General features: G+C 47.7%; 1 protein-coding gene across 1 annotated transcript in view; it reads right to left on the reverse strand.

Moving 5' to 3' along the window:
• Positions 1-1,588: 1,588 nt before the first annotated feature.
• Positions 1,589-18,764, reverse strand: part of IL1RAP (interleukin 1 receptor accessory protein) — a 31,922-nt gene continuing 14,746 nt past the window's right edge. The window contains 8 exon segments of the mRNA XM_009334093.1: positions 1,589-2,018; positions 2,020-2,302; positions 10,897-11,040; positions 11,996-12,145; positions 14,481-14,629; positions 15,568-15,697; positions 16,832-16,903; positions 17,876-18,041. Of these exon segments, the coding sequence (XP_009332368.1) occupies positions 1,589-2,018; positions 2,020-2,302; positions 10,897-11,040; positions 11,996-12,145; positions 14,481-14,629; positions 15,568-15,697; positions 16,832-16,903; positions 17,876-18,041 (1,524 nt within the window).

An 18,764-nucleotide genomic window follows, 5' to 3' on the forward strand; every position in this document is an offset into this window, starting at 1 on the left:
TCTCAGTCTGTTGCAGCAGGGCTGTTAGGATTCAGCTCACGGAGACTTGTAACAGGAGAGCCATCAGCTGTGCTTGATCTCAGAAGGAAAGGATGGAAAAAGTGGGGACAATAGTGGGGAAGAGGGGCTGCTGAGGGAAGGAAAGCGATGTGTGAATTATAACCGGGCTTCAGCGCTATTGAAATGGGGAAGATGTGGCCCCTTCCTTCCTCATAGCTCCAACAATTTCACTAAGGCTGCATGTGAGGACATCAGATAAAGGTCTGTCCTGGGGGCCACAGACCCTGTACCCTGAGGGCTCAGCTCATATTTCCAAGGCAGAAGAAAAATAATTACTTGCCAACCTGAGAGGCAGCAACCAGACTGACCAGAGTGGTGAAGGAGACCTTTTTTTTGTCTCAGGGAAAGAAAACAAATGCCGCGTATTACCCAGTCTGGTGTGTCTGTGCATCAGCTGAAGGTGGGCAGCCAACTCCCAGGATTAGCACCCTTCCTTGGTGGGGAGAGGAGTCATTATACAAAGCGGAATGAGGCAAATGAAGTTTTCATTGCAGATGAAGAGTGGGAAACACTGCTGACAGCCAGCTCAATGGGCTGATGAAACTGCAGCCCCCGAGAGACTGTTCAAAAGCTCTTTTGGTTATTTAATGAAGTGTGGTTGAGTTTTGACCCCTCAGCTTCAGCACCTGAGGTATTCTGTGAGTGTTTTAGGTCTTGCTCCTATCCCTGAGCTCATTGACTACTCGCAGAATTTTTTAAATCATATTTCCCTGGATTCGTAATGGGTTTCTGTCTTGCTGTGCGAAAGGCCAGGCAACTGACAGAACAAATACATCATATGCGGAAGCTGGGAGAGGGACCAAGCCCAGGAGCACACTGGAAGCACTGGGAATAGGAGGGGACCTCAGTCAGCTTGGGCAAACCACCTCCCCAGGTACTGCTTGGTGAACAAGGCTCTGGCATTTACCAGTTCCCATGGCACTTGTGACAACAGCAGGTTAAAGAAATCAGTTTTATTTGGAGAGAAGGGACTTGTCTTAAAACTTTTTATCAAGTTCTTTTAAACCACAGTGGATAACACACCGTACTGCACGGCACACTCCTGCACTGGCGGGGGCTCCCGTTGCCCTCATTACCAAAGTTTTATCCTTTGCAAAATGCAGCCTTGCTTCCCCTTCCCCACAGGTTACCACCAGGAGCACCGCTTCTCCCCCACCCCTCCCTCCCTCCCTCCCGACCCCTGGCCAGGGACCTGCCCTCCCGCACCCGACCCCAGCAGCAGCCCTGCAGCAAACACGACCACAGCTGGGGAAAAGCAACACCAGAGAAACACATTTTCAGCTCCACTTTGCAATTTAAATTAAGGAGAAGGGCCCAGGCGGGCAGCGCCCAGCCGCTGCTCTGTGTGTGGCTGCAGGTCCCTGGCTCAGATCACCAGCACTGGTGATATTGCTGCAGTCCTCTGTGCTGGCATGGGACTGATGGTGAACGACACCGCGTCAGCCTGTGATATCGTAAAATATCTTAGCTGAGGCTGCAGTGAGTTTCTTTTGCCGGCCCAGCACCTGCGGTGCTGTCAGCCTCTTGGCTAGAGTACATAGAAGTCGTTGTTGTTCGACAGGTCACTGTAATGGCAGAGGGCGAGAGCGGGATCCTGTGCCGGCGGGGGCTCGGGTCGACTTCTGCCCTGAACCCCCTGCACCGTGGGCCTGCCCAAGCCCGGCTTGCAGAGATGAGTGTCCCACTTGCGCTCAGCCACAGCCCGATGCTTGCGCTTGAGTCTGCTGCTGCCACTGCAATAGGTCCCACAACACCGGCACGTCAAGAAGTGCTTGGCTCGGTGTTTGGCCTTTGACTCGGGGGCCGGGGCTGTCCCTCCAGGAGCGAAAGTCCCTGTGATGGCACCCCGTGGGTCGGGCTGCCCTTTCAACCGGCTCCTTCTCCTCTGGACGGGGTCCAGGCTGATGTCCGACTGGGAGGAGCAGCTCTCGTTCCAGCCGGTGCCGGCGCTCAGGCTGCCCCAGCCGCAGCGCCTTCCAGAACTGGGAACCGGAGTGCTTGGACTTCTCCCCCTTCCAAGTGACAAAGGAGACAGACTCCTTCAGCTGGAGGATGCTGGGGTGGGTGCACTGCAGAGGCCTGTACTCCACCACGATGAGCTTGGTGGCGATGGCATTCTGGCACATGATGCCCAGCTTGAACTCCAGCAGGCTGATGCTCTTCTCTGTCAAGTAATCGGGACTCAGGACCACGATCATCCTGCGGCTCCTCTGGATGAAGTCAAACACGGCTTCGGTGGTATCTAAGAGTGCAAGGACAGAGGAGTTGGGGTGTACAAGGCGGAGGGAGTGAGGAGAGAAAAGCCGAAGGAAGCTGTTTGGTGGCATACCTGCACAGATCCCCGCTTCCCACAGAGGGAAACCTGGCGCAAACCCAGTGCCTTTCAACTTGCCCACGCTCCTGCCAGCAGGGACTGTGGGAGCAATAGCAGCATTTTTGCTTTGCAGTTGGTTTTTAAGAAGGCTGAAGTGGTAAGCGAGAAGCCAGGATGGCAGTGTAAGCCAGGACCATACTCTGACTTCTGCCCTGCACGGCATCACTCCTGCCCAGGGAAGTGCAGGCGTTTGATAAAGGACAGGTCTTGTTCAGGAACCGCCTGTCCACAGCTCTGGTAGCCCTTTGCATGGAGGGAACAAAGTGAAGCAATCACGTCACCATGCCACAGCTCGCACTGCCGAGGCTAAGACCCACCTCCCTCCCTCTCACGCTCTCTCATTTAGAAATGGAAGCCTCCAAACTTAGAAAGCAGAAATGTCAGCCTTAAACCTCTCCATCAGCTCCCCTAGCTGTCATGGGGGGTGAAAATATTGTCCTTCAAAGCATTTCTTGGGATTAATTGCAGTTTGTAAAGCTCAGCAAGATGCTTAGCTGGAGTGGTGCCAGGCAAGGGCAGCATCTCTTTTATTATGAACGTTGAAAAGCAGCAAACCTGAAGGATGTCCTTGGACTTCTATGTATGGCTTGGGATGCAGTAAGCATATTGAAGGTGTCATGGCTAATGGGTGAGCAGTGGAAAGGATGGGAATTAATAGGGCTGTGGCACTTAGCAAATTAACCCAAGCTGATTAACAGAACTGTAAAAACTTAAAAAAAAACCCCACCCACTGACTGAGTGCTAGTGCCCGAGATGGGGGGGCAGGCCTGAGGACAAGGTGATGTTCAAGCAGGACAGGGAGCACTGGAGTAAGAGCTCTTGCACACTCTGAGGAAAACATTGTAGGAATATCTTGCAAAAAGCTGCTCTGGGGAGAAGAGCTACCTGCTGCTTCCATTGCCTTTCGCACTGCTAAAGCCTTGAATCCTCAGTCTGGAGACTCCCCTCCCTCCCTGCCAGTGGAACACTGGTCCTTTATATAAACAAAAATACCGCTCCTTCCCTGCAGTGGCAATGCCTCTCATTCTTCCAGCACTTGGCTGTCTCTTCCTTATCTCACAGCAGAAGGTGCACCGTGTTGCACCTGAATGCATCTTATTTTAATACTGTACAGAGCAATACTTTTTTTTTCAGAGATATATGACTAGCTGTAAAACTCATTGTCACTAGATTATTTGGGGACCAAGAACTTGGGATAGGAAAAATGACTGAAAAATAAAATCCTAATGGAGAAAGTAAGGCACTATTTGGTTCTTTAACATAATACTGGAATTTAAATCAAACTATTTGTGCAGTGTTTTTTTCTTGTATACAAGCTTTGGGGGGATTTTACCCCTGACACACACAGGAAAACACTGATTCATCGAAACCAAAAGTAGATGCTAAAGTCAGTTCTGTCAGAATTGTCACTTAACGCCCTGAAACGTTCTTACCACCCTATTTAAAAGGCACAAAGAATTGGCAGCAATCTCCCAATTTACTGAGTCCAGACCTCATTCAAACCTTTCTATAACTGATTGAGATCTATTTTGAAATCAGCCAAGCTTCAGCATTTTGTGAAAGAAAAAGCTCCTTTGTTGGTTTGAAAGGTCTTTCTTTTTGAAACAGGAATCACAGAATCACAGTGAGATGTGGGCAGGAGCAGCCCCTGGGAGGTCACCTATTCTACCTGCCTGCTCAAAAAGCACAGGTTCAATTAATGTGAATGATTCCAACACCACTGAAGTGAAATGTTTTGATTGAGCTGACAGTGATGGTTTTCTTTTATCAATTTTGCATTTGCAACACTTTTTGAGACTCAACATTTTTTTGGCAGGGAAAATGCTCAAATTCCCAAAGATAGATTTTTATTTCTGAGAAGGGGATGCATTTAGACTTGGCTGACCAGGATACCTTGGGATGTTCAGTTTACAATGTAATCCCAGCTCACAAAAAATCCTGAGTGGCTGCTTCAGAGTGTGCAGGCAGGATAGTTCCTCCCAGTGACACCAACAGCACAGGATGGGACAGGCAGCAATAATGCTGCAGGGGTTTGGGTACCAACAGAGCTGAAAATTTGATACTCTTGGATATCTGCTTCATACTAAAAAACTTCCATCTTTACTACATAGTTACAAAGGTCACTGCGTATTTTTGTTGGTTACTTGTGTCTCCCCTAATGCACCCCAGAGATATAACAGAGGAGTAGAAGAGCCACAATTCATCCCAGCCCAATAAAAGCTGGGGGGGTCACACATCCCATACCCATATCCCATAGACCCCAAATCCATAGATTGTCCAAAGTATTCATTTTGCTAATGGTTTGGAAGTGCTAGGCTCTCTCTCAACTTACCTGCTAGCATACAAACAAGGGAAAAAGCCAAGAAAGTGGCTTGGATGAGAAAATATGAAGCTGAACGAACATTTTCTAGCCAACTACCTAGGAGGTGATGGGCAAAGCAGCCTAAGAGTGAGTTTGAGTTCTGTGGTTAGGGCAGATTTCCAAAATTTCTGTTCAACACTCTGGCTTGGTCTCTCAAGCAAAGGGATGGTGTTTCTTTCCCATCTTTCTACCTTATGATTGCTGAGTGAGCAATCTTCAGGTCAGAGACTTTCTGTGCGTGCATGTCCGCTGCTGGTTGACATCTGAATGCTGCATGTCACTGTGTTTCTGCTTGCATGGCCCTGGTAGCGGTAGTGGTGCCTCAGGATCTCTGCAGGCACACCATGAAACAGCTAGGAAAATGCCCCCCTCTAAGGAGGTGTCCCCAAATGATTGTGGTGCTTGGACTATGCACAGTCATCTGTCTTTAATGGCCTTTCGCAGACGTAACGGGGAGGAAAATGATACTTATGAGAAATGCACAAGGACTGAAATGCAAAAGTGAAAATGTTTTATTGAAAAGCAAAATAAAATAACACTGACACTTCACAGACCAAATAACACAAAGGCAAAAACATACAGAAAAGAGAAGGGAAAACTCTGGAACAGCTGTACAACATCAAGTGGCATGGGGAGGAGAAGATATTTTTTCCAATTTGCGCCATGCTGTTTCCCCATGAAATAACAATGAGGAACTTTGTATGAGCTGCATATTGATAAATGTTAGGTTAGAGAACAGAAACTCAAATGAATCAACTGAACTAGACAGATGCTGTGACAAAGTCCCATAATGGAAACCACACGTGGCACAGGATGAAATGGCAGGCGTATTTGAGGTGCTTTACAGATCTGCATTACAGCTGGGACTGGGGTTTACCCCAGCCTGACACCTCCCAGCAAAGCCAGTGCTAAAGCTCCCGGGGGAGCGGAGCCTGCTCCAGCACTATTCCTTCCACACCGCTCCCTCTGGACCTCTCTGGCCCCCCTCAATAGTGCATAGATTCCAAATTGTAGTGCTTTTTTAACGCCATTATGAATGGCTATGCTTCAGCCACTAGACACCAACAAAGCAAAAGCATGAGTCAGAGGTGACTCAGGAGCAACCGTTATTGACAAAAAATAAGCACGCACTTAGTATGCGTAATACTGAATTCCACAATTAAGTGGGCAGGCCCTTGCATTAGGAGCTACAGGAGTATGGAGATACCCCCAGAGCTTGTAGTTTTACGTGAAAACATTGTGAAAACAGTACCAGCTAATGCCAGGGTCCCGCTGTGCTTTGGTCTGTCCTACAAGGGAAGGGACACTCACCTCCTCGGTCTGAAAAGCCTGTCTGCCAGGGCTTAACTCACCAGGTCCTCTCCTATGCCTGCTGCCTCCCACTGAAGCAAGGACCGGTGCTCAGTGGTTTTTTATATTTCCATTTTGTGCAAAGGTTGCAGAAACTGCGATACATCCTCTGTTCTGCAGCTCTGGGCTGGAAACAAGATGGGTGGAGACTTGCTTTGTAAAGCCAAGGCTAGTTTAAACCTGAGCCCTGAATGGTGAGATTGTTCGTACCCAGGCAGAGAACACTGAGTCTTCATTGAATCACAGAATGGTTTGGGTTGGAAGGGACCTCTAAAGGTCATCTAGTCCAACCCCCCTGCCGTGGGCAGGGGCATCTTCAACTAGACCAGGTTGCTCAGAGCCCCGTCCAACCTGACCTTGAGCGTTTCCAGGGATGGGGCACCCATCACCTCTCTGGGCAACCCCTGCCAGTGTTCCACCACCCTCAGTGTAAAAAATTTCTTCTTTAAATCTAGTCTAAATCTACCCTCTTTTAGTTTAAAACCATTACCCCTTGTCCTGTCGCAACAGGCCCTGCTAAAAAGTCTGTCCCCATCTTTCTTATAAGCCCCCATCAAGTATTGAAAGGCCACAATAAGGTCTTCCCAGAGCTTTCTCTTCTCCAGGCTGAACAACCCCAACCCTCTCAGCCTTTCCTCGTAGTCTTACCCAGCTGGACAAAGCTAGTAGTTTTTATTAAGTTCAAATAAGTTTGTAGGATCTCCTGGGGAGTTGAACATATATCCAGTGTCATCCCAGGGGCCTCGGCAGCACCTTGCATGACGCCTTCCCCCAGCCAGCAGCAGAGACAGTAGGCGGGTTCAGTAGTAAATCGGGGTTCCTTGCAGTGCTTGTGAAGTCCCTGAGTTTACTCTACAAAGAAGCATCTCTCAGACATGCTCCATGATCTGTACTGAGAGGTTTCCTCTGGATTGCGAGCATTACAGCCCTAAGGATCCGGGGTACTCGGTAGACTGCAGAGTCCCAGAGACTGACCACTTATTAGTAGAAATGCTACAATACAAATATCACCTGGCAGAGCTTTTTTTTTTTTTTAAATGCTTTTGTAACAGCCATTTCACATTGCCAAATTATCTGAATGCACGTGCTCCTACAGAAATGTGGGGAGCAAAGATGAGGAGCCTCAAGAGTCTACGGGGCCCCTGCTGAAGCAGAAATCTGTGATCCCAAGGTGATCAGGACTATATAACTGGGACATGTATGAAAGGCTCTATACTGGAGCCACCTTTCAAACTGTTCCCCAGCCACCGATGACCAGGAAGGAGTACAGCCGCTTAGGAGAGGAAAGGAGCTCTGTCCTGGGTGCTAATGAAGGTCCCATAGAAACTGGATCTAGGAGTACTGGCCTATACAAATACCATGCTATCACAAGGTGCTGGCTGCATCCCACCTGGATAGCCCAAATTTAGACCTTGAGCCCAGGGCTTGTGTGGTTGATGACAAGGACGTGCATTTGCAGAGAGGAGGTGTATGCATCTTTGGTCTCTCTACTGCCAGAGCAGTAGAAAAGCTGTAGGGAGGCATGACTGTCCTCCGAAATGCTTGGGACGCAGCCCTTCATGGCAAAAACCCTGAGTTCCTTCCCACTCCCTGGCCTAACTTGTGGATTTTGGGGGTTTGTTTTGTTTTGTTTTCTGATGGTGTCAAACATTTTTCAGGGATACGTATGAGCCCATCAAGGCTTAAACTCCTGCTAATTTTTTTCACTGGCATTTCCACCTGCAGCTGCTTCCAGAACCTGCCCTTTGGGAACTTGGATTTCTCGCCTTTCCATTTAATGACAGTCAAGGCCGCCTTAGCCTGCTTCAGCTCCTTCACTTTGCTCTTCTTGATGGCTTTGTACTGCACTAGAATGACTTTGATGTTGCCCTTGGAGGCCATATTCTCTAGACCAGCCTTGAGCTCCAGCAGGGCCTGTGTCCCCTGCAAGACGTAGTTGGGGCTCAGGACAACAAGCAGACGTCGGCTTTTCTGGATGAAGCTCAGGGTTTCGTCTGTGACAACTGGGAGAAAGAAACATTGAGGTGGTTAGTGATGGCCAAGAACACGCTGCTGAGCTGCTATTATGACACCAGGTGTCTCTTGAAGGGGACAATAAAATCTCTTGGAGGCCCTCTCTAGAGACTATACTGGTGCTTCTCAATCCTGCAAGTGATTCCAGGTAGGGCCTCCTCCACCATGGCTGGTACCCACTGCCCCAAACAATGACATCTTCTAGTCCCAGCCCCAGGCTGCCTACAGATGTGTTTCCTCCTTCCCATGCTACGCAGAGATGCCTGAGGCAGCTACATCTAAAAGGCACTGTACTACGTGGCAGTGACACCACCCAATGCTATGAGGATGCCATGTGGCCAAGAGGACTGCTCTGGTAGGCTCAGGTTTAGCTTCCTTCTAGTGAGAGTGGAAAAAGAGGCTCTCTGGAACAAAGCAGGAAAATTGCCAGCTGGACAAGACATGACGTCAAGGAAAAGACTCAGCCTGAAGAGGCGTCGGGAAGCCCGAATGCCTACACTTACATCCTCCTCCGGCAGATGTCCAGAATGACTCTGGGTAATCCCTTCACTCCTCTTGCCTCAGTTTCCCCACACCAAACACACACAATAAGTATCTACACCCTCCCTGAGTATCCTCATGGGTTAATTTGCTTTGGAAATACTACCATCCTAACTCCTGCTACGCATCCAGCTGTTCCTGTTGCTGTCATCGATGAAAGCAGATTTGAGTGTTCCTAGAAGTGACAAGTAAACTGCTCTGAGGACTTTTAATGAAGTGTCCCAAAAGTGACACCCTTTGTGGTGGAGACGTGTCATAGTAACTGTGGATCCTCTTTGATTTTCTAACATCTGCAGGTAGACTGTTCTTAGGCACCTTTCTGTAATTAATGTGAAAATTCCTTTTAAGTGTGAATCTTGATGCTTGCACTCTCTGCTGCAGGATCTCCAACACTTCATTGACAAGGGAATGCTCTTGACTGGTCAGAAAATACAATGGAGAACAAAATATCGCTGACAGGCAACTTCATTTAGCTGTCAAGCACATTTGGTTAGTTCCTGTCAGGAAACTTGCAGGATAATCAATCCATCTCCCACTGTTTCTTCATCAAGGACAATATAACTCTTTACCCATGGCACAGATGCACACTCTGGAGGCATGACACCAGCTGCCAAAAGCTATTTCCTGGCCCACGTGCTTCCCCAAGAAGGAGATTAGTCAAATCCCAGCTAAGAAGCAACAGGGAAGCCGCAGCAGTGTTGCAAACGGCGGTGCAATGACGAGCCACACCAGCAGTGCACCGGAGGGCTGGCGCTGGATTGAGGCTGGCAGTGACTGCCACGGTGAGCAGGGATAGGAGTGCTCTGGGCGTGAAGGTGAAGGGCAGGGAACCCAGGAGAGCTGCACTGGGAAGAAAATGAGACCTTCCAAAGGGAAAGGGGAAGGATGTCGAGAGGCGGCAGAGGGAACGGGAGGGAGATGTACGTCTTGAGGAACAACAGGTGAGAACAGCTCAGAGCAAACCTGCTCTGAGCGTGGCACTGGCATCAAGCAGTTAGAGCCTGGTGGGTGCCCGGCCACATCATTCAGGCTCTCTCTAGAAGGAACAGCATCAGGATTGCAGCTGCCTCCCTGTCCCGAGGCACACTTTTTTATCTGCCCTTAAACTTAGAGATGCTGTGTCCTGGCAATGATCTAGGAGATAAAGATAAAAGATCCCAGACTGATTCTGCTCCCTCTGTCACACCAGCTGGGCTGGGACTCCATCAGGCCCTCCTGCCCTATCCAAAAGAGACCCCAATAGACTTTATCAGCACAGGTTCTGTCATCAGTGGGGTCCTGACCTAAAGCCCCTGAATTCAAAGCAGGAACGTCTGCACTGGCAAAAGTTCAGGCTTTGAACTTTTAGGAGGCATCAGGGATCCTACAGCCAGCTGAGCCTCCAGGACACTGGAAACTGAGAGCGTTGGCTGGATCTGTGCCTTTGCTGTGGCACCTGTGTGACTGTATGCTATCTGGAGAGTTCCACAAACCTCCCTTCTTGGTGATTCCCTGCACTCTTCCAGCAGATGCCGTGTCCAGAACCTTGTATGATTTAGCTTGAAACAGTGAAAAAAAAAAAAATCTACATTTTATTGAAGAGATGAGTCTCACTACCTGCAACAAAGTACTCTTAATCATAGCAACTTAACTGTATGCCATGTTAGACACAGACTCTCTAATTAATGAGGGTAAGTGGGAGGCCTTCTGGGAGGGCATGTTATCTTCTCACTGATGTTGGCATGGTGCTCTCCACACCTCCCTGAGGCAGACACTCCAGGTTTTTACAGGCACTCACCATTACCCTCTGTGAGCTACCAGTCTGGTCCCGTATCGCACTCCCTCTGCCTCTTTTCTTTCTAGCCTTGACTTTATCCCCTTTTTTTAAGGCAGCTCAGAGGGTTTGCATGAAGGTCAGTGGTCCAGTTCCCTCATGCTAATAGATCGATCGCTCCTGCACATCACTCCTGAGAGCAACTGAAGCGACCAACAACCACCACTTGCCCACCGCAGCCTTTTTGGTGGCCTGGAGCATCTGCGACATTGTCACATGAAGCAAAAACATTAGAAGATACCAACAAGAGATCATTAATGGAGATGGGGAAAAAAACAAAGGATAAAGTTAATCTGGATAGGCCAGTTCCTATCAATTATCAGTACCTCAAAGAACAATAAAGAGAGGATGCACAGGGAGCACAGCCCCCTGTGAAATACTCACTTCCCCCAGGGAGGCTGTCTCTGTCGAAGATACACAGCTTGTACCCAAACTCATTCTCCAAGACTCCCCGCAGTGTCAGCAGCACAAATTCCTCCTCCTCCGCATTGCGTGCGTAGGACACGTACACATCATACTCCTTCCCGTCTGAGCATTGGGAGCGCAGAGAAACACAAACGGCAGAAGAGACGCTTGTTATACTGCACATGCTGAGCCTTTGACTTGCTTCACGGGAAAAGCCGCTACGAAGGCTTGCTTTGAGCCCCGGCACCACAGGTTAAGACACATCGATTTCCATAGTTACAAGACAGCAGTGCTGCCTCTTTGACTACCCAGCCTGAATGTGCAGGTACCCAGACACTGCTGGGTCGCTGAAGGCATGAGACCGCAGCAAGATGACCAACCCATTCTGTCCAGGGTCCTTTTGTCTTTTGACACCTCTGACATCGCTTCCTCTCATTGCCTTCTATCCACATGAGCAGTCCCACTAGACAGAGACTTGCACCCTGCCTACACCCTCCAAGAGCCGCCGCACCCCCTTGGCAGGTTCACACCACAAGCTGTGAGGGCTTGAACACCCTCCTCATCCTACAGAGGAAGAGATCTCAGCTCAGAATCCCAAGAGATGAACTCCCAGTAGCACAGGCAAGCTGTGGAAGAACTGAGGACAGAAGGGTGATTTCCAGATCCATCCTTTTGGATGCCTTCCCACATTTTAAAGCAAATTACCCTGGATTTGTGAATCCTTACATAGTCACCAGAGAAACCAGGGACTTACTGAAACTTGGTGACTTATCTTGACCATCTAGATCAGATGAAACAGCTAGCCATCGGCAAAGTAGTCCCCCAGGGAGACTGACACATCCATGTTTCACCTCTGCAGAGAATACAGAGGACTTCTCTCTTCTTTCCCCTGACCCAAGCCTGACTCCTCTTTCTCTAAAGTGACCCACACAACTGAATGCAGGTACAGAAAAGGAAGGTCAAAATGTCATTATGCTGTGAAGAGGGTTAAAAATAGCTTATATGAAAATTCCTATATGAAAACAAAGGGTCTGGTCTGTAGCATGACGAAATAAATATAAGCCCTTTAACTCCTTACCTAGAATGGTTTCATCTGTTCCAAAATGAGCCCGATAGAAGAGGACCATTTCAAGCCAATAAACATGATAGACGACTATCAGCACCACAACGAGCAGGATGGTTGCCCCCAGTCCACAGGCCAGCTCCACGGTGTACTTCGGTGCTACAACTGGGTTTGAAAAGAAAGAGGGGGTCTGGTTTACAGAACAGGTTGGGCCTTTGTCAGCTAAGCAGGAACAAGCTTGTGTCACATGCAGCCAAACACCACAGAGGACCAGCCAAGAGCCAAGCTGGCCCTTCAGAGGAAGGTGGCCAAGCCAAGGCTTTTCTGGCAGGACACGTGATGGCTGGCCACCCTGGAGTCCCCATTCTGGATTACTAGGTCTGGTTGGGCTGGCAGAGCAAGTCAAAGCACAGGCTGGACTTCTGTCTCTGAGCAAGACCCTGGGAGCAGCCAGATGTTAGAATGACCTGTTGATGGAAACCACCTGCACAGTCCAAAGCCAGCTCATGAACGTGACCTTCTCAGCAGCATATGCAAACTCTTGGGGCAACACAACAGCACTTACTTCTAGGAGAGCCAGTCAAAGCTCACCTGCAGCAAAATAAAGGCAATGGCAACCATTTTCCCTCCCCATCAAATACACAGAGTTCTTGTGGCTTGTCCCAGACTGACAGCAAGGATACAACTAGCCATGGCCTGATTGTTTTCTACCAGGAAAGAAGAATCAGAGTTCATTATAGAACAGTTGAAATGCTTGCAAACAAATAGGACAACCTGTGGACATCAAGCCAGAATATCACAGGCCCCCCTCCAACTCATACAGTGTCTGTCACACCACTGCTGCTGCTTTGTATTAAGGACAGAAAATAACTCTTCTAACTGTATCTCTGGGCAACTCCGTTTTTATGGCGATTCAAGTGGCAGCTGACATGCACACTGCATGATAAAAGAACAGCAGTGAGTGAAAACATCACCATATTCCAGGATTTAGTAAGTTTTATTAGAAACTGAATTACAAAAAAGAAGATGGAAGGAATTTAACAACTTTCATTAGGTGATGAGCAGCAGAAGTATATGAGAAGGAGAGGGAAATCATCCAGAAAAAGCAGGAAACGTATATAACCTAATGTAATGAAAGAGTTGGAGCCAACATATATAGCTACTTGCTAAAAACTGGATGACAAGTGCTGAGGGGTTAGGTTCTGGCATGCTTGATGTTCGTATGCGCAGTGGAATGGTCTGCAGTGACCTTAGCTTAAGGTTACTCTGCCAGCAGTGGTCAGGGATGGTTCTTGGATTTTGCTGTGGAACAGAGCAGAAAGGAGGGGCAGTGAGTAACCAGGTCTGTGCTCAGAGCAAACCCACTCAACTGCCCAGGAGCAGACAGGGGAGGAAGAGAGAGGCTAGTACAGATCAGTCCACTAGAATTAGGCACTGCTGTATAGGACAGAATCTGAAGATTTTAGATTCATTTCTGCTACATGTACAAACATTATCTTCCCAGAAGAATTATGTATGTAGGATGAACACACTGGCAGATGGTTTCAGCCTCAGTTGTGTGTTTGGTCTATTGTTTCCTCCTAACAATCCAGAAAAGGTTTGTCTTAAAGGAATGGGACTAAAAAGGAAGGAGGACAAGTACCAAGAAGGAAGAGAAAGAGCTCTTCCAGTAAAGAGCCCTGTGAGCCTTCCCATGCTAATAGGGCAGAGTCGGGGAAAGAAGGTGTCTGGCATGAGCTACACAAGACAGGGCAGCATCCCTTATGGGAGAGGGGAGGTCCAACCTACAGCAAGCAGGTGTTGAAGCTCTAGATGAGGTTAATAAGGAGGTGGAAATATCCACCTTAATCAGGAAACCTCACATATCTATACTGAAGGCTCAGTTCCTATTACCGAGTGGTGGGTCTGGGAAACAGGAACAAAATCTGTGATGAAAGAAAGAGGTAGGAAAAAACCCACACTGAACAGAGCTGGATCAGTCCACACCATCCATGCCGAGATGGCTGTATCTAGACTGGAGCATCATCACAGCAAGGAGTAAAACCACAGAGCATCGTGGTTAGACTGTCTCACTTCCTGAGCAATGTCAGCGAGTGCAGTCCGCCTTCTGGAGGATGCCAACTGGTAGCTGTTGTGTCACGCAAAACCCTCACGCAATCAAGAAATCTGAAATCATTTCGAGCAGCCTGTCCCCTCAGGTCTGCTTCAGTTGTGGTACATGGATGGGATGAGAACAACAGGTCTATCCACCCCTCTCTCCCCCCAGACACTTGACCATGGTAGGGTATGTGTGACATGCGTCCTTTGCTCCCTGCCTCCAAGAAGTGGTGCAGTATGACAGCAATAATACAGCAGTATATACAGAACAGCGTGTGCTGGGGAAAAAGGCCCGATGGAATTATTCGTTCCCCTACCGTTTTGCAGGGCAAGGGTCAAGGCAGGACCGACAGCCCTCTCTGAGCATGCCTCATTTCACACCCATGCTCTGCAAGTATTTTACCTTTCATGCGCACTATGGCCTGGCTATGGTCCTCGCCTTTGGCGTTTCTGGCATAGCAAGTATAATTCCGTTTCAAGTCTTCTGGTGTGGCTTTTGCAACTGTTAGAGTCCTTATGACAGTTTTGTCTTCAAAATCTCTAGTAATTTCACTGTAAGAGAAAAACTAGAGCATTATATATGTGAAACTGCAGCAAGTTCTTAGTGACAAATACTCCTTTCCCTGATATAACCCAGCTCTTTCTTTAAAAAAGCCAAAACACCTAAACTGATATTTATAAAATCGATACACACTTCAGATTTTAATACAGCTGCAGCTGTTCCTTTATCTGATTTTCCTTAATATTTATTTTGTCACTCATAATTTTCTCATTGCAGCTGTGTCACATTGCATTTTAGAGATAAAGGAAGTTCTTGCCTACAAAGCAACAAGATCTCATGAACTCAGGATTCAGAGCCCACGTCACATTCCCTGTGCAATCCTGGATGAGTCACTTTGTCTCTCTCTGCCCAAACTGATCATCTGCAAAATGGGGTAATAGTATTTCCTTTTGCCTTTCCTTTTTCTACGTAGGTTTGCAAACCAATTGGGGCAGTGACTGCCTTCCATATGTAATTCAGCATCCAGCAAATGGGACTCTCAACCTCTTTTGGGTTCTTCATGTAACTGAATCTCTATTCCTCCTAATCAATACTATGTATAAAACTACATTTTTGCTTTCAGCCTCTGTTTTTTGAAACATTTTTTATCACTTATGCTATTTGGGAACATTCCTCTAAATAAAATTGTGTCTGCCCCTGTTTTAGAAGTCCCACAATAGCACCAGCTGCTGGCACCGCTACCAGGACCTGAACAAATGAAAACGTGAGCTGGTAAACAAAGTTCCCGCAAATCCTTCTGTAAGAGGAGACACTGTCCCGGTCTGGAGGCCTCCTCCCTGGAGCTCCTAGTGCTCATCACGGCATGGTGCAGACACAGGAGTTTCTGATTAACAGGGAAGTGAGGGACTGTCGCATGTCTGTACCCACCCCCCTCTGCAGGACCCAAGAGAAGGTTAGATACAAATTAAGGTTCACATTATTATGTTACCTTTGTGTGACTTTTATCTTGGGGTCCATGATGTCATCTGTGTTTTTCCCATCTATTGTCCACCACACCTCAGTCCGGGAGTCCTTCAGGAAGGTGAAGAAGACCTCACAGGACAGAACAAGGTCATTTCCTGGGAAGAAAGGGCCACGGTGAGGTATTGCAAAGCAGGAACAGCATCACCCTGACTTTTGTGCTTTCCAGTGATCCTACCAGCCTGAGTTCTGCCTCCCTTCAGGAGGGAATGAGGCCAGCATCTGCCTTCAGACATCTGATAACTGTTTAACACCCCAGACATGTTGATTTATGACATAAAAATAAATAGGAAAAAATATCCTGCCTTCTCAAATGTGTTACAAATTCCTTGACTGCACCAAGTGACCCACCCAAAGGGAGATGCTCCATGCCAACCACTTCCTTGGAAAGCCAGGCAGTGTTAATCATCCCCTCTGCACAGGGAACAGATGCTATAAAGCAAAGGATCCAGCTCCACAAAAGCATTTTGGTGTGGAAACACTTATTTAGACGTTTAACTTCCCCTCAAGATCAGCTTGGGAGTGTGAATATCTTTGTGATCAGCTCATAAGTGATTTTATCTTGTAGAGTGACTATGGAAGAAGTCTGACCTTCTGAGCCAAAAAAGCTGTGCTTTAAAGTGAAGACTCTGCTGCTAATCATCATCATTGGCACCACACTTATTACAGCGATGTAATGAGACATGATCCACTCAATACAGGGAATTGCTCCAAAGAGCTATCAGTCTAAACAGAGGGGTGAGGGAAAGATTGTGGTACCCTGTTACACAATGCTGTGAGGCCAGCAAAAGGAGAGCTGTCATTAATTAGGAAGTAATCAGCCAAAAAGGGAGAGGAGATGAGCAAGAAGTGACCAGAAGGCTGAAGCCACTGAGGGGCTGTATGAGGGAGGGTTGGAGCAAACCACAGCCAAGGGACAGGGCTGAGACAAGGTCCTACAGGAATTTCTCTAAGCAGCTGAGGGTCCCTGTTTCATCTGCTTCTGCAGCTGCAGTCCTGCATCTCCATGCCTGAATATCTATCTATATTTGTGCTTGCAAAAATAAACTTTTAAAGCTCTGCTCGCCTATTCTGGCATCGAGAACTGGCACCCTATGCTGTCTGCCAGGCAACCTGCAGCAGCTCATGTGCTCTGGGGATGCAGTGGAAGGGTAGAGCTTCTGTGCCTGGCTGGGTCTCCCCATCCCAGCATGCAGGCTGCCAGGACAGAGACAGCAAGTGTTGCAATTTACCTGCTTCCAGTTCGTAGACAACGTTCTCATTTGGAGAGGTGAATTGTGGTGGCAAGGCCTTGTTTGGAGATCCTGCAGGAGAGAACAGAGCCCCCCACGGGGACCCAGACTTCATGAGAACCTGGGGTCCTTGCAGCCTTGCTCACGATGCCCTCGCGTCCTGCTGCACGTGCCCCAATCTAACTTGTGATACAATCCTACTGCAGAGTTCCATGCAAAGAGAAATCTAATCCCAGTCCCCAAACTCAGGGCCAGACCCAGATTTTGAGGCTCCTCCAAAGTTTAGGTAAGTCTAGATACAAGTTTTTGGGCCTCTCATATCAGAAGAGCTCCATACCCCTCTCATCTCCCACTCAACATCTCCCACAAGGCACAACGTCTACCAGTTTCTTTTTATTGCTGCTTCTAAAAAACAAAATACAAACATCATTTCCTGTCACAAGTATTTAATTCAGCTGTTAAAGCAGGAGTTGCCATGGGACTCAGCATGTGCTCTACTGTTCACTAGGTTTTTAAGCTCTGTCTACAATTCCCTGGCAGATAGGCTGTGCCTGGGACGGACGTGTCCAAGCACTGGGCTGGGTAACTGGAGCCCTGCCTAGACGATTAACAACCTCAACCTCAGCACACAAGGCGCTGAGATTGCAAGAAGACTGAGGCAAGTTGTCTATACTGGGACAATCCCACAAACAACGATGAGCAAAGGGCACTGGAGACAAAAATGAGCAAGAGTGCCAGGGTTATGCATTCACATGCCAGCAGAGGGTATCCCTGGCCATCTCACAGGCTGTACCTCACCAGCCTAAGCCTGATCACCCTCTGTGTTGTTTGGGGCATTTGAGATGGTGGTGGGTAGGACCTCCAGTGCAACATGTCCTGGGCAGTCAAACGAGGCTGACCCCAGCAAGCAAAAATATACCAGGTCAGTTGGGTAATGCAGACTGAGCACAACCACAAATAGCTAGAAGAGTCTGTCACAGGATCTGTTTTCACCACTTCTGCAGTTATCCACCTGCATTTTATACATTTTAAAGTAATTCTTACCCACCACCTTCATCTTTATGGTTCTGGTGAGATTATATGTTCTTCCGTGGTCCTTGAATGTCACAATACAAGTGTAATTCCCTTTATACGCACTGCGGACAATGCCGATGACAAGCCTGGGCCCTTGGGGGTATCGCTCATAGAAGCCATCCACCAAGTTGCAGTTCTGGAGTCAGGCAGAAAAACACTTGAGTTTTAGGATTCAAAAGTAAAGATATTGGTTTAAATCGTGCTACAAAGATCTGTTTTTAAACGATGAATATGACACTTGGGATTGTGATGTAGGTAGGACGCAAATACCATGAACTTTGAACATATTGGAATACAAACTAGTATGTTCACCTTGAAAATGAGATGATGAAGCAGATGACCCTAATAGTTTTATCCCCCTTAAATATAGACAATTTTATAAAAGAGAGATCTCTGATCCAGAAGTACGTTTGCAATCAAGGTGAGCACGTCAGCAGAGTGAAGAGTGAAAGTAAGAGACAGGAAGAAAATCCATTCACAAATGGATACTAAGACTAAAGGACATGTCCCCCGTTGATGTCAGTGTGTCTAACTCTTTCGGGACTAACCAAGCTACCCTGACTGACTTCAGCTGAGGATGAGGCCCCAAAATTGGCAACTGGCAGATGAGAATCTGTAGTACAGAAACCTTAATAACTCTTCTCTTTCTGTCAGGCGAGGCAGGAAACCTCTGCCAAGTACCAAGCTAGAGATCCCTTTTCAGAAAGAGGTTATGCAGATAACATCTTGATTGTCATAAAACCCAAAGACGGGCACATTTTCCAAGAGATTATTTCTGAATGGTACATTTCCAAATCAGATACAACCTAATGGAGCAGTTTAAGACAGGGGTCATATACCATTTTTAATGATTTTTATT

The sequence above is a fragment of the Pygoscelis adeliae genome, unplaced genomic scaffold (genome assembly GCF_000699105.1).
Source record: "Pygoscelis adeliae isolate BGI_AS28 unplaced genomic scaffold, ASM69910v1 Scaffold161, whole genome shotgun sequence".
In the NCBI taxonomy this organism is placed as follows: Eukaryota; Metazoa; Chordata; class Aves; order Sphenisciformes; family Spheniscidae; genus Pygoscelis; species Pygoscelis adeliae.